This window comes from Pezoporus occidentalis, unplaced genomic scaffold, assembly GCF_034315485.1.
Source record: "Pezoporus occidentalis ecotype Australia unplaced genomic scaffold, CSIRO_AGI_Poc_V1 ctg159, whole genome shotgun sequence".
NCBI classification, from domain to species: Eukaryota; Metazoa; Chordata; class Aves; order Psittaciformes; family Psittacidae; genus Pezoporus; species Pezoporus occidentalis.
The window spans coordinates 1,527,758-1,543,489 of NW_026913415.1; the positions used below are offsets into that span (position 1 = coordinate 1,527,758).

General features: G+C 53.1%; 3 protein-coding genes across 6 annotated transcripts in view; all 3 read right to left on the minus strand.

Moving 5' to 3' along the window:
* The window catches only part of SEMA7A (semaphorin 7A (JohnMiltonHagen blood group)), a 139,710-nt gene that overhangs the window by 28,845 nt on the left and 95,133 nt on the right, over positions 1 to 15,732 (minus strand). The gene's annotated exons all lie outside the window — the stretch shown is intronic.
* Positions 4,213 to 13,672, minus strand: UBL7 (ubiquitin like 7). Of its 4 annotated transcripts, none has more exons than XM_062612201.1 (12): positions 13,587 to 13,672; positions 13,066 to 13,289; positions 12,451 to 12,570; positions 11,753 to 11,835; positions 11,561 to 11,645; positions 10,853 to 10,910; positions 9,953 to 10,086; positions 9,591 to 9,640; positions 8,776 to 8,943; positions 8,468 to 8,590; positions 7,938 to 8,101; positions 4,213 to 4,453 (listed from the first exon to the last, which is right to left on the minus strand). In XM_062612201.1, the coding sequence occupies exons 2-11, from the start codon at positions 13,247 to 13,249 to the stop codon at positions 7,964 to 7,966; spliced, it is 1,143 nt and encodes a 380-aa protein (XP_062468185.1). In that variant the 5' UTR covers positions 13,250 to 13,289; positions 13,587 to 13,672; the 3' UTR covers positions 4,213 to 4,453; positions 7,938 to 7,963. The 4 variants fall into 4 exon arrangements, with proteins under 4 accessions (XP_062468185.1, XP_062468184.1, XP_062468183.1 ...); XM_062612200.1 differs by lacking the exon at positions 4,213 to 4,453 and adding an exon at positions 7,555 to 7,816; XM_062612199.1 differs by lacking the exon at positions 4,213 to 4,453 and adding an exon at positions 7,555 to 7,853.
* On the minus strand, positions 14,150 to 15,711 carry LOC134160300 (actin, cytoplasmic type 5). The gene has a single exon (XM_062612202.1). The coding sequence runs from the start codon at positions 15,520 to 15,522 to the stop codon at positions 14,392 to 14,394; it is 1,131 nt and encodes a 376-aa protein (XP_062468186.1). The 5' UTR covers positions 15,523 to 15,711; the 3' UTR covers positions 14,150 to 14,391.

Sequence of the window (15,732 nt, forward strand, 5' to 3'; positions counted from 1 at the left end):
CCAGTGCCTGAAGGGGCTGCAGGAAACCTGGAGAGGGGCTTGGGACAAGGGATGTAGGGACAGGCCAAGGGGAATGGCTTGAACCTGCCAGAGGGGAGACTGAGATGAGCTCTTAGGCAGAAGCTCTTCCCTGTGAGGGTGCTGAGGCGCTGGCACAGGGTGCCCAGAGAAGCTGTGGCTGCCCCATCCTTGGCAGTGTTCAAGGCCAGGTTGGACACAGGGGCTTGGAGCAAGCTGCTCTAGGGGAAGGTGTCCCTGCCCGTGGCAGGGGTTGGAGCTGGAGCAGCTTTAAGCTCTTCCAACACAAACCTTTCCAAGATTATTCACAAGAACACAGCAATTACCTTGTGCTAACCCCAGGCCAGGAACGTGACCCTGGCAAACAAGCGGTAGGTGTGACGGGTTTGAACACACACCAATCTTCCATGGAAAGACAAACATCAACACCACAAGCATTCCAATCCTGCAATAGCCAGGCAATATCTTTCCTCTGTTGTGTCTTCTCCAGAACCAGACATGCACATCTCAATCTTTGGCTGTTATCAGCAATGGCAGCTTCAGGTGATGCAAGGAGACCTTTGTGAACACGGCACAAGGGGCTGAGGATGCTCACCAGGCCCATCGTGCCACACGTGTGCATGTGCTTCCATAGTCCCTCCTGAGATAAGACTGTGAGACTGCACATTGTGACACAGAGCATGAGAAATCCTCTGGGACACTGCTGCAGGATGGGCTGATGTCCCATGAGGCTGGGACAGGAGTACAAGGCTTTGGAAGATCAGAGCTTCTGTTTCTTACCCCTTGCATTATGCCTTTGGGAACAAGTTGATTTACTAGCATGGAATTGAGAGGAAAAGAGCAAAATTCCACTCCCTATTTCTTTTGGCACTGACCAACAGGTCTTCCAGGTGACAAAGTGAGGTGGGAAGGAAGCAAAGCAGATTACTTATCTGCAAGCTGCTGCATTCTGCTTTCAACACCCAAGTCCTCCTCCCTAGCTCACATCCTTTGCAGGACAGCACAGCAAACCTATTGCCCCAAGAAGCATCATTAAATGTGTCAGAAGCCCCCATGTGCTAAATGCCATCCCCAGGGCTCCAAAAGTGAGGCAGAGAAGGGGTGAAGGAATCATGTGCCCCAGGACATCTTTTTCTAGGTGACATGGTCCAGTGTGAGGCCTCCCTGCCCATGGCTGAGGGTTGGAACTGGATGATCTTTAAGGTCCTTTCCAGCCCAAACCATTCTGTGATTCCATGCCCAAGGCAACCAGAGCCATCTCACACTCCCCTTGGAGAGCAGCACAAAACCCCTCACTGGGACTCCCTTTCTCCAGTGCTTTCCCCTCTGCTGCTGAGGGGACCCTCAGGGTCACCCCACCAGCACCTCCCAGCCCAGAGCTTCACAACACCCATCGCAGGAGCTCGCAGAGGTGCTGCCTGTGGAATAGCCACAAACGCAGCCCATCTAAATGACCCTCTTCATTAAGCACCCATCTGCCTGACAAACACATTCACCTGAGTGCTTGTCACACTAACAGCAGCACTCGCAATAGCTGTTGAGTGAGAGCTTCCTGACAGGGCAGGAAAGCAGATAAAGCAGATGCACATCCATGACACCGACAGCCAAACGTGGGCACACCCCTCAGACACAGATGCCAAAGGCTTTAGGCAGCGTAATAAAATCCAATGCAGAGCCCAACATAGCTAAAAGGATGTTAAAACTAAAAAAAACAGCAATAAGTTGCTTTGTTGAGACTGACCCACCACAAGAGCTGCAGGTTGATATATTAATGCTGCACAATGTGTCAGCTCTGGCTTTCTATTAAGGCTCAGCAGGCCAGGCTGTGTTCTGCTTACCTGGACCTCTCGGTGGCTCTTTTCCCAACTGCTGTGCTCCTCTGCTTCCTGCCAGGGCCTGGATTCCAGGGCAGCATCACCCCATGCTGCAGAGCAGCCACCGCGCTCCCCTGTAGAACACTGTGTTTCAGCAGTGGGCAAAGCAGCCTCCTCAGCAACACTGACTCCCACTGAATGGCCCTAAGAAAGGCCCAGCCCTGCCATCCCATAAGCAAGCTTATAAGCCCCCTTTCTCATCTCCATTAAACCCACACAGTCCTCGTGGTAAGACACAAGTTCAGGTTCACTCCACAATCTGCTCTCCCATCCCCTGCCGTAACAGGGGCTGGAACTGAAGTCTGCATTTTCCTCTAAGGAACTAAACAAGTTACCTGGTCCTCAGGAAGCCACTTCAAACTGCTGCTGGGAAACACGCCAGTGGAGCCTCTTACAAGCTCACCAGGCACGTTAAGATGAAGCTCAGGGAAGTAAACTACTTGCAAGAGATTACATTGACCTCGTAGTGTTTGAGTGCTTCCAGCAGCGTTATCTGTCTCGCCAGGGAGAGGCAGCTCAGAAGTAGTCCATTTCCTGCTCCTCCTTCCCAGTTCAGCCCTTGCTGGCCAGCTCTCAGCCAAGTGATGCAGAAGGCAAGGGCCTGCAGATCAGCACTGTTCTTGGCTCTCAATCGAGAGCCTGTTCGGTGACACGAAGGCTCAGCACCACAGATGCGCTGGTTTCTCTTCCCATCAGAGGGAGGAAGCTCTCCATCTCCCTCAGCAGGACAGTGGGAACAGCTCAGGAGCTTGGTTTTACCTTGAAAGTCTCAAAACTCTTGTAGAAGACACTGGCCTAGGTAGGAAAGAGCTGCCCTTCCTTGTGCAGGCTTCATGCCTGTTACCTGCTTCCTGGTTTTTCAGCATCCAAATCACTTCCATGCAACTCAACTGGGAAAGCCACAAGCAAGTAGGTCACAGACTGTTGGGAGGGGATGAAGAGAAGGATGAAAACATGAGGTGGAAAAAGAATAAATGGACATGAACTTGCTTGACCAGACACCAGCTGGCAGGATCCATGGGATGATTGAGTTATGTGTAACTGAAGATCCTCTGGGATGAAAGCATTTAATGCCAGGGAGTTAGAGCTGAGAAAGGCATCCTGTGGAGACAGGACTGTAAACATTTCAGCCCTTCCCTGGAATGGGGCTGTACTCAAAGGACTCACACACAGGGTAAACAGTGTGAGTCTGTCCTGCAGGATTCCAGGGGGATTACAGAGCAACGCTGCCACCAGCAACACTTTCTGCTTTAGCAAGAGCGAGAGGTTCCTTCCTACTGTCCTTGTCACCTGGTGCTGCTTCAGTCCCAGGCACCCAAAACTGAAACCTCAGAGCTTTCCAGGACCAGCACCCCCTTTGGAGCGTGGCATCCCACAGGTTACCTGTGCCGCAGCCCCATGGCTGCACATCTCCTTCCAGCTGCGGAACACACTTGTGGGTCATGGACTCTGAAGCTGTGGCCAAGCCAAGGACTCCTTGCTGCAGGGTACGGGGACACTACAAGTCTCTCTGGGTTTAAAGAAGCAGGTTGTTTGGGTCTGTGAACTATAAACACCCCATAGCTAGCTCTAAAAGCCCCTAAACTTCAGCCAATTGGATGCTGGAAAATCTCTTCCAGATGGATCTTTCTCTATTCATCCTGTTCTTATGTTTCTTCTGCAGCATCTGCTATTGGCCACTGCAGGAAGACAGGCTCTGATCCTACAAGGATCAGAGCCTCATAAAAGTGATGCTTTTATCACTCCTCGAGCGGAACCCCACAGCTCTGCAGCTTCCCCTCAAACTCAACAGCTAAGCTAATGCACCCTGCTGACCAAGTGGGCCACATTCTTAAGGTATCTTTTCCCCCCACCACTGAAATAAGAAGTCTCAAAGTGGTTTTGAGACAAGCATTCTGTATGCTGGCACCCTGGAAATCACCTCAAGGGACTGTGTGGTCAGAAATGCTCCCCGAACTCCCTGTTCTCACCTTAAAAGCATTGGAGAGGGAGTTTGTTTCAGGCTGTTTGAAGTTTCCAGGCTCAGTTCAAGAGGACTGGAGTCAGGAAGCTTCACATTCAAAGCCAGTGGCTCAGCCATTGTCTTGGCTTCAAAGGGCAGGGCAGGGGATGTTTATCATCTTCCGTCTGACCTTTCCTTTTGCTTACCATACTCTTGAACACAAGCATCCTTGTAAGGCAGAACTGGAACTACATGCACTGATTTAGAAACACTGATTTACAAATATCAGAATATTATAAATATAGAAGAAAATAGCAGGAAATAGACATATTTTCATAGTGTGACATTTTTAGCACACTTCTGCTTTCACCCATAGTCAGTTGCCTTAAAATCACGCTGCTTTATTGTGATGAGCTCAGTGAGCATCACAAGGACAGTTCCTTAAAAGGATACTTTGTGGCTAAAACCAGAGCTTCCCTCTTCTAAAGAAACACGTTGGTTCTTGTGAAGAAAGGGACTAAATCCCCCCTGGAGGCTGCCCTGTCCTTTGGGCTCTCACCTTATTCCTCATCAGTTGTCCCAGCATCAGTAAAACCTTTCTCCTTCCTCCAAAGCTTGCCTGAGAAAGGAAGATCAAGACTTCTGCAAAGGAAACAATTAAAAGAGGGGTCCTGCTGCCCCCTCTTCCCTTTGCCTTCCCCTTGGGGAGACCATTTAGCTCCCAGGATCAGCCCAAAGCTAACAGAAGGAAAACCAAACAGGATTAGGTGTTTCTGACACTTTGGCATTCCCACAAGGACAGAGCTGAAAGCAGCCAGGAAACCACTGAGTCCTTTGCAAGGAAATCAAGCTGATGTTCAAGGGCTCTGCCAGACAAATTCCCTGCTGCTGCTCACATGGATGTACCCTAGAAATCCTGAGGGAGATGCTGAGCACTGGAGAAAGGCACCTTCAGCAGGCTTGTGAATCAGTGGCCACGATGGGACTTGGATGGATAGGCCTCTGGCTCCTGCACATTGAGCTGGGCTTAAGTTGCTCTGCTGCCTTTCCCAGCTCGGGAATTGGCTCCTGTGCCAGGGTCCTTCAAGCAGGAGACACTAAGAGCCTCTGTTTGGCTGGGGGAGCAAGGAAGAAACATTTATTCCTGAATCCTGGAGACATGGGAGGATGAGGGGAAATGGCTCCAACACCAGTCATTTGGAGCCAGAAAGCGAGGCTGAAGAGCTAGAAACCTTGGCAGTTTGTGATCTGACCCAAGCACACCCACACCAGAGAGCCTGTGTCTACAGTCACTACCTCAGACATCAACTTCTGCTCCTGGGATAGGTTTTGCCCTTTGTGCTCACTTCACATATGGTTGTGAAAGCAGAAGATGGAGGTGGGCAGTCACACAGGCCGTGGGACTGCAAAAGCCATCAGGATGCAAAGCCTGGGACATAGTGCTCCGTCTCCATTTCATCCTTTGGCTGGAAATCCACCCCATCACACACACACAACACTGCTTTGCTGCTCATGGAGACAGTGAGCTCAGGAGCGTCTTAGAGTGAAAGAGCCATCAGAGATGGCCAAAGTAGGAAAGCAGAGCACGTCTGGTTACAAACAACAAGGTTACAGGAGTACAAAGAGCTGCTGGCACTACTCCTGTACACACTCAATCACTGCTTCCCATCACCTCACTGTAGGCAAAGAAGGAACTGAACCAAAAACTTTTATGTCAGACCCAGAAAATCCCTACTGCAAGTGCTTACACTTGGGAACTGTGCTCTGAGCTTCAAAGGCCAGCCAAGCACCCCCCAGTCTGCTCCTGCAGCAGCGCCAGTGATGCTCGGCCGGTGAACAGAGCGTGGCGGATGCAGGATGCACGTAAGTCCCAATGAGAATGGATGCACCTCTAACCCAAACCCAGAAGGACTAACCTAAGCTGGTGCAGGAGGAGGAGGGGAAGGTGTCAGGGCAGCAGCACCAGGGATGGAGCACAAGGAACAGGCAGGAGTCAGCACATCACAACTTCCCTGCAGGAAGGCAGTGCTCGACTTGCTGCTGCAGAGCCAGAGCTGAGGATCCCTGAGCTTCCACACTCCTACAGGAGCTCCTGCAGCAAAGTTTCCCCTCCTCCTCCTCCTTTTCCTCCAGCACCAGCCCTGCAAGTGCCAGGCAGAGCCTCTCTTCCCATCCCTGCATCTCTAAATCTGCCTGGTTGCTGAGCATGTCTATTCTAAGCAGCCAAAGGCAGGCGAGATGAGGGAAGCGAAGCGCACGCAGCAGCCGCATCGTGAACAGCATCAGTGCCAAGTTCTGCTCTGCTATAGCCAGTTCAGACAGAGAAGGTGGCTCATGTGGTGCTCCAAGCCAAGTATCACAATTTGCAAAAGAAATCAGGAAAAAGTTCTTTCTATTCAAAAGAGCCAGGCAATTCTCAATTATCTGGGACACAGGGAAAAGCAGAAATAGCCTTTATAAGGGAAGAACACTAAATGTGACTCAACAAAGTGATCAAACCCTAAAAACGAGTTCAGGACAGAAAAGAAAGACCATTTTGGGACAGCAATAATCCCAAGCTGAGGGTTGACATGGAACAGCAAAGCAGACCAGTCCCTCTGTTCCCAAAGCAAGCCCTGCCAGCCCTGAGCAGGGCTGGGAGAGCCGGCTTGGGGCAGCAGCATCTGCAATACAGCTAATCCCAGGAGGATAGAGGGCTGATAGCAGGGCTTGTGGAGAAGAGAGGGAGGATGATGGGCAGATGCTGTGAACTCCCCCAGCAAAGCAAGGAGTGAAGGCACCAGGGATGGGGGCTAATGAATCAGTTTTCACCCATGCAAAATCAGAGCCATCATCTGGCCTGGGCGGGTGTATCAAATCAGGAAAGCTGGTTATGTCCATCACATCCTATCTCCTACATATTGAAAAATTAAAGCAGTCCCTCCCCTCCTGAGAGACTTAATCCCCTAGACAGGATTAAAGTCTATCAGTCAATGAGCTACATCCTGGAGAGAACAACCCAGCATTTGCTGGGTAAGAGCTGAGATCCTATCAGCAAGCACATGGAGAGGAATTAGAGGGGAGCACAGGCAGCCTGAAGGTAGGAGAGCATTTTCCACTCTTAGCTTCACTGCTAATGCATAATGGCATTCCAGGGAAACCAGCTCCTCTTCCATGCCTTATTAATCTCAATGATACAATCAGAGTGAAGCCTGTCCCAGCTCTGGCTCCTCTCAGCTGCCATTGACTGGGGTTGTCTTTGGGACCCCCAACACAGCCCCCAGAATGAGAAGACACTCTGTAGCCAGACTAACCTGTGGCAGTCACAAAGCACTTGTCCCAGGTCATTTAGCAGCATCTCACACTCTGGCAACTGCCTCAACCCTCGTGTTTCTCATTTACTCCTTTTACTGTCACCAGTGTGGTGGCCATGACCTCCTGCACCTGGTTCTGAGCTTGCAGGACTCACCAGCCTCACCCAACACAACGCTCCAAGAGACGTGATGCTTCTCTGCAGAGCCTTCTTGGAGCTCAAGCAGCTCTTTTGTACTGGCCTAACTCCTGGTAGGAGGCTGTGCAGGTCAGCTACACCCCAAACACTGCTCTAACAGATACAGATACTCCGTTAGAGGAGTGCCCTCTGCTGATAGAACAGTCCCACAACAGGCGAAAAATTGCTCTCCAGTTCCCTCCACGCCATGGTAACACAACCCAGGACAGATCACAACCCAAACAACAGGCAAGTGAATAGAGTCCATTTAATACAGTTCAACACAGAGGAGCCACAACAGCAACACAAGATGGACTGAGGCACATCAGGTGGGCAGGAACGAGACAACAGGCAGGAGAATAAGACTGTAGAACATCTCTCCAACACACAGAGCCACCTCTTCCTCCATGCTGGACCAAGTCCTGAGGTCTTGTCTCTGCCCGCCAGGAGGAGGAGGCTGAAGAGGGCTATGTGGAGGAGCTGCCCTCACCCAAACAGGAGCACACTGCCCACCTGCAAGGAGAGGAGCAGCCACCCCACCTGCTCCATGCTGGAGAGAGGAACCCAGTGCAGAGAAGAGTTTCAGTGCCAAGTCCCAGAGAAGGAATGTCAGAGCTGCCTCAGCACAACTCACCAGTGCAGCTTCTCCTGCCCAAGAAGCTAGGGAGCTCCACCAGCAAAGATGAGCTCCAAGGCAGCCTGAATGTCCCCTCCAGTGGCCTGCAGGGCTCGGAGGCTCAGCTCGTCATCGTGGATGCCCATGTCTCGCAGCTGCTGAAGCTGTGGTTGCCACTGACTCTACAGACAGGAAACAAAAGAAGCTAAGGGTAGGTACAAGCATCCAAGTGGAAAGAAACCAGTCTTCCCACAGCCTACTCTTCCACACTGCACCCTCCCACCACTCTCGAGCTCACGTGTGCAATGCTAAGCGTGCAAACAGATCTTGAAAGCTCAAAGACTTGCTGAAAACTCCCCAGATCCGCCACTTCCACCCAGTACTTGAGCATTGGTCTATCAGGCCTCCTCCAAGAAGCACTTCTTTAGTGATGCCCCTTTCTGCTCTGCCTCAGGAGGCAGCTGGAAGAATCACTCCACCCTGCAACACTCAATGCAATACAGGCCCTTCTTTCATGGGCTGTGGAAGGAAGAACCTGTGACACTGACCTGCAGGCTGGGCTGCCCCGAGGCTTGCAGGGCATGCTGTAAGGCCTGGCTGAAGAGGTCATTGGTGATGGGTGTTCCTGACTGGACACCGGATGACATCGGGGAGGTCCCAGAGGAATGACCCTAGGAGGAAAGAAGCTGTACGTGAAGCAGAACACTTGGCACAGGAACCAGGGCCACAGCGCAATGCCTGCTGCACCCCCTGCATCGTGTTTACTGGAGCCCACATGGGAGAACTCTGCCCAGACCTGAGCAGGGTTTGCCCTGGTTCTGTGCCCCAGGAGGCCCTCCCAGGGTTGCCGCTGTACCTGGGTGCCAGGAGTGGGTGTGTGGGAGCTGCTCTCTGGGGTGCTCGCCAGTGCCAGCGCGGTGGCCAGCTCGCTCTGGGTGATGGGCCGGGGCCCAGCAGCCCCAGTGTAGCCAAGGGAAGCCGGGCGGGAACCAGAGGTGCTGCTGGATGGTGTGGATCTGGTGCTCTGCATGGAGGAAAAGGAAACAAAACCACCTCAGGTGCTGGTGTCCACGTCCCAGGGACATCTGGCTGGTGTGATCCTTCCCAGGGCTTCTTTTCCTACAATACTTGCAAGTCACAAGTGCAAAGCTTTTAAGAGCTAACCATGGCAGAAGGGGATGTGCTTTTTCCCACAAACCTTTCAATGTATCATCCATCAGCTTAAAACCAAAGTGTTCTTAGCCTGTAACAAAACAATTAGCTGTTAACTGGTACTTCTGGGGACTAAATATGCAATTTCTCCTATAAAATACTTTGCCCTTTGGAAAGTTTCCTATATTGCAGAAGGAGGGCAGGGACCAACACTCCCACCCTTCTCAGTCACACTCATCCATCATCCATGCACAACTCTCTGCATCAATCTGGCCATCAAGCTGAGGACAAGTGCTGTCCCAAGTTGTACTTCTGCATTGTTCTATTGGGACCCTACCTCAGCACACAAGAAAATCCTACCATGAAGAACATCCAAACACACCACAGTCTGTGTCTGTCTCCAGGATACCCCTAGAGCAGCTTGTGATGCTCATGAAACATCAACAAACCTCATGAAACAACAAGAAAACCTTTGGAGGCTTTAAGGGCAAGTCCATTCCACCTCATTTGGCTGCTTACCTGGTGGAAGTCATCTTCATCATCAGAGAGACCTTCGAACAGAAAGCCACCTGCAACAGAAAGGAAAATCAGATGGAGAAAAGTGGGTGCTGGCTGGAATCGGACACCAGATGAGAATCCCATGGAGCCCTTGGCCACACAGCTAGGACAGAGGCCTCAGCACCAGCAGTTTCATGTGCAGCAGGTCATTGCCCACCACCTGCACAAAACAGAGGCCACACACAGGACTCTCCTACCAACAGTCATCACACATTCAGCTGGGAGAGGCCCTGAGACCAGCGTGTGTCAGTACAGCTTCGCCTGCAAACCCTGCAGCACATCCTTTCTGCAGGGTCCCCACTGAGGTGTGTGGCTGAACGTACCTGGCATGTCCCGGTAGGAGCCAGAGGACATGCCCCGGGAGGATGTGTCTGGGGCTGGGAGCGGGGTGCTGCCAGCCACCGAGTGCAGGACAAGGACAATGGCATTCACCAGGGCAGGGTGAGCTGGGATTAGCCTGGAAAGAGAGAGGAGAATGAGCTGGGGACACAGGGAAGTGAGCAGCTCCACACCAGCCAAGACCCTCCAGCACAGCAGTGCCCAGCACTGCCCCACCACTGCTGCCTCTGCCTGGATAGCAAGGTACCTCCCTACACTGTGCCACACAGCTAAAGCAGCTGGGGCTCCTTGATCCCACGCTGACCCTCCCATTGTAAGCATGTTCCCTATGCTCTCATAGGAGCAACTCTGTGCTGTGAGCAACCAGATCCAGGTTTGAACCTAGGTAGGACAAGGGGTGATGGGTTCAGGGGACGTTCAGGTTGGATATAAGGAAGTTCTTTACTATGAGGGTGGTGAGGCCCTGGCACAGGTTGCCCAGAGAAGCTGTGAATGCTCCATCCCTGGCAGTGTTCAAGGCCAGACTGGACAGAGCCTTGGGTGTAGTGTGAGGTGTCCCTGCCCATGGCAGGTAGGTTGGGACTGGATGATCTTGAGGTCCTTTCCAACCTAAACCATTCTGTGATTCTATGAACCCAAGATGATGACAGCCCCATTTCCCACTAAATATCCTTTGGTTATTAAAGCAGAGGTAGATGTATATCAAAGTATCAGCTCCCTCTTTCCTGCTGCTGAGGAAAAAGTGTCCTATCCTGAATCTCTGGCCTGGTGTATCTGCCTGGCAGGCAGGAGCAGAACTCTCCAGCCCACCCAAAGAGCAGCAGCCTATACAACAGCACAACAAAGGCACTGCTTAGTCACTGCACCAGCTTATGTGAACTTACGTGTCCAGCATGTTGGGGTCTGCAAACACTGAAAAGAGATCCTTGTCCTGCAGGACTCCTGGGAGGGACCAGGAAACACGACGAGAAAGAGACAGGATACAAGAAGCAGGAGCCAGTCAAACAGGAGCCATGGGAAACACCAAAAGAATCCATTGTTTTTCAGGAACTGAGTCACTGGCAGACAGTGTAAATACTCTGTCATTGTTCTCCCTTGAAGCATTTACGTCTTTCTGGAGAGACTCTGGAGCACAGGCACACACCCAAGGGATGGGGCTTTCCCAGATCCCACAGGCTGTGCTCCAGCACAGACAGCTCCACCCTAAGGGCAGGGTTAAACCCGGCTCACTCCAGCCAGGCTGTGACTGCACCCCATAGACCACTTCCCTCACAGCAATGTGCCAAAAAGCCAAGTAACATCCAGGCCAGAAGAACCTGGATTTAATGAGCATGCTGCAGCAGGGAAGAAGCATCTATCCCCACTGCTCTCCTTTGGGCTCCTTTTGAAGCCGTTATCCGTTCCCAAACGCTACCAATGGAGCACATCTACAACGGATACATGAGTAGGCACTGACTCTTAATGTTCAACAAAGGGACCAAAACGGCACTTTCTGCAGAGAAAGGGAACTCTCCCTTTCCCCTGGCAGGAACTAAATACAGATTAACTTTATCTGGCTTTCCTCAGATCCTCTGGATCACATCTGGACTCACCCAAAGCAACAGGGTCACTACTGAGGCCAGGCGTAGCTACAATGATCTGATCCAGCGACTCCTTGTTCCCCAGCATCTTGAAGACCTGAGAAGAAATTAGAACAGATGAGCAGAGGCTCCACTGTGACACCCTCCTCACAGAGAGAGGACAGACAAAAGGCACCAGCCAGCCCAACGTGAGGCCCCACTCACTGCATCTCTGTAGGCAGGACTGCTGTGCAGGGCAGTGTGAAGCACCCGGAACTCCCGGACTGCTGCCACCTTATCCACAGGCTCTGAGGGAGGAAAAGCAGAATAAAACACAGTTCTCCCTCTGTCAGCCTTTTTTACGTGCCACTGGGACTTCAATAGCAGTGATGATTCCTTAATGCCCCTGCATTCAGCTCACCGAGAGACGAAGGGCCCAGACTAATGACTGTCTCAGTAGAGTTACCACAGCAGAACAAGTCACTGCATTCTCAGCTTCTACACACACGAAAGGAGCTGTATGCAAGCGACAGCTCTAACCTAACCCATCTTATTCCACACACACAGACCAGGAACACACACACACACACGCCTGCTCATCCCTCAAGCTGAGTAACCAGTCGCTTTGCGACTGGTTCTCTGGTAACACCCTAAAACTGATCATAGTTATTAAGGGATATTCACTACCCACATTACATAGCTCAATCCTTAAGTCTCCCATCAGCAAGAAAACATAACACCCTTTTGCTGCTGTTAGAGGTGGAGAGTTCCCCCCCAAAACATTGATCAATTCCTCCTGCACACCCCCCGTCAGCCTCCCAGAAACAACTGACAAGAGAAGCTGTTCCATGGTCACAAGGAGCCCACACTGAACATAGAGCCAAGGAGATCTAAGCAGTACCCCGCAGTCTCCTCCTCCTCACCTGGTTTCTGGTCAGGCTCAGGCCAGGACTTGCGCAGGACATGAACAGTGGAGCCCGACTGGATGCCATAAAAATCAAGTGTCTGGTCATCCCTCAGCTTACGGCCACAGTAGATCAGATCTAGGAGAGAGAAACACCTGAAGAGAAACGTCTAAAGATGAGCAACTAAAGTTAAACATCTCCAGCACACTCAGAAAGGGCCTAGGGGTTAGTGCTCCACATGTGCTGGGGTCAGCAGCACAGGGCCTCCATAACAGAGGGAAATCGTGGAGCTGAGTTATAGAATGTGACTCTGCCACCTCCTTGAGAAGAGCCCACCTCTCCCACAGAGCTCACAAGGACACATTGCTGTCAGTAAGTCAAAGGATGCCTTAACAAGAGCATCAACACTGCAGGAGCACTGTGATCCCAAGCAAACACTATCTGTATCACAAGGCACTAAGGCCACCACAGCGCACCAGAGGCTCTGGAACATGCCTTGATCCCTCACACGGCGCCAAGTCTTCCCACCGGCCCAACAGCACAAAGCATAAGGACATTTGTGTCCTGGCCGCAGTGAGGAGAGGAAGGGATGTCCCCAAGCAGCAGGAGGCCACAGCGCGTGGAGGCACCCACCGATGAGCTCGGGGTCCGGGACGGACTCCTGCAGCTTGCCGGTGATGAGCTGCTTGAGGTAGGAGATGCTGCACCCCCCGAGCGGGCACTCCCCCAGCTCTGTCTCTGGCAAGTGCAGGATGGATTTGGGAGCCAGGGGCTGATCCGCCAGCTTCACCGCGATGTGCCACTCGGGCAGCGCCATCGCAGCCTCCGCACCGCCCGCAGCCGCGCCGGCCTAGACCCTGCCGGGGAGGGAAACAAACCCGAGTGAGCCTCTGCGTTAACCAACCACCACAGCGTCAGCCTCCCCGTGCCGGGAAACGCTAACGGGAGGCAGCACAGCCCAGACACGCTGTCAGGTCCCTACCCCTGCCTTAACCAGAGCTGAGGGGAGGCCCCCGCCAGCGGAGGAGGAAGCCAAGCGCAAGGCCCGGTTCTCCGGGCAGACACCCCCCCCCCTCCTCCCTCCAGCCCCCGAACCCCCCGTTTGCCGGTGCGGAGACCGGGAGCGAGGGGCCCCGGCGCTCCCCGCTGCTCACCCCCTCCGCGGGCAGGACCCCGACCTGCGCTCCCCGCGGCGCCCCAGGGCCCGCAGCCCAGCGGAAGTGCTGCGCGGTGCACGCTGGGAAACCGAGTCCGCCGGGACACGCGGGACGCGGAGCTGCTCTCTCGTTAACGTTAACGGCGCTGATGGAGCCTTCCCGCAGGGCAAGGGGCTCCTGTAGTCCCTAGAGCAGGCAGGAGCCGCCCCTGAGCCTCAGCCCCGTCTTGTCACCCTCTCCCAAAAAAGGAGACTCCAGTGCCGCTCCAGCCACCAAACCCCGGGCCAGGGAGGCAGCTTTTGGACAAGAGCTGTTTGTGATCTAAAAAAAGGCCAAGTTACCATGAAAGTACAAAGTAGAGCGAGAGCCACATCCCAGGCAAGCCTTCCTCACTAACAGTTCTTAAAGTGGCACAAGTAAGAGGTGCCACAACAGGATTTGTGCCCCAAACATTTAGGTTTTAAGTACCATTTTAGGTGCCCGAGTTGGAAACCCGGTCCCCATAACCCTTTACAGCAAGGAGGAGCCCACCCTGGAAGAAACCAACACAGCCTCCTGTAGGTTTTAAAGCCTAAGAAGTTTATTTGTTTTCCTACGCAGCAGTCAGTTGTGACCCAGCTAAAGGTGACAAGTGTAATGTAGTGTCATCCTACCAGCATTACATTGGAAAAGTGAACCACCCTCTGCCTGCTTCCGAGCCACAAGGAGGAAGAGCAGCCATGGGAGAGCTACAGCCTAATGGGGGGGGTTCCATCACTACTTAAACCAAGGATAAGGAACAATTCTGGCCCAGGGCATCCCTCTAGAAGCACTTGCGGTGGACAATGGAGGGACCAGACTCGTCGTACTCCTGCTTGCTGATCCACATCTGCTGGAAGGTGGAGAGTGAGGCCAGGATGGAGCCTCCGATCCACACCGAGTACTTGCGCTCCGGTGGGGCGATGATCTTGATCTTCATGGTGCTGGGAGCCAGGGCTATGATCTCCTTCTGCATCCTGTCAGCAATGCCCGGGTACATGGTGGTACCCCCGGACAGCACGGTGTTGGCATACAGGTCCTTGCGGATGTCCACGTCACACTTCATGATGGAGTTGAAGGTAGTCTCGTGGATGCCGCAGGACTCCATCCCCAGGAAGGAGGGCTGGAATATGGCCTCAGGGCATCGGAAGCGCTCATTCCCAATGGTGATCACCTGCCCATCAGGCAGCTCATAGCTCTTCTCCAGGGAGGAGGAAGAGGCAGCTGTGGCCATCTCCTGCTCAAAGTCCAGAGCAACGTAGCAGAGCTTCTCCTTGATGTCCCGCACGATCTCTCTCTCGGCTGTGGTGGTGAAGCTGTAGCCCCTCTCCGTGAGGATCTTCATGAGGTAGTCAGTGAGGTCACGGCCAGCCAAGTCCAGACGCAGAATGGCGTGGGGCAGTGCATAACCTTCATAGATGGGCACAGTGTGGGTGACACCGTCCCCAGAGTCCATGACAATGCCAGTGGTGCGGCCAGAGGCATAGAGGGACAGCACAGCCTGGATGGCTACATACATAGCTGGGGTGTTGAAGGTCTCAAACATGATCTGGGTCATCTTCTCCCGGTTGGCCTTGGGGTTCAGGGGGGCCTCAGTGAGCAGGACAGGGTGTTCCTCTGGGGCAACACGCAGCTCATTGTAGAAGGTGTGGTGCCAGATCTTCTCCATGTCATCCCAGTTGGTGACGATGCCATGCTCAATGGGGTACTTCAGGGTGAGGATACCCCTCTTGCTCTGGGCCTCGTCGCCTACATAGCTGTCCTTCTGCCCCATGCCCACCATGACACCCTGATGCCGGGGACGCCCCACAATGGAGGGAAACACGGCTCGAGGAGCATCATCCCCTGCAAAGCCTGCCTTGCACATGCCGGAGCCATTGTCCACCACAAGGGCAGCGATCTCCTCATCTGCCATGCTGACCGGGCCTGAGGTGAGCAGGAACAGGGAAGTGTCAGCATCCCTCCTCAGAGAGAACACAGCAGGAACATCAGGGAGCCCTGACACTTGCCCCCATGCATTATAGGCCTAAAAGGATTTATCACCCTATGGAGCCCCAGCAGCAGTAGTAAGGATTTGCAGGCAAGATAGGGTACTGAGGCATCTAAAAGCCTGCCCCACAGGGCC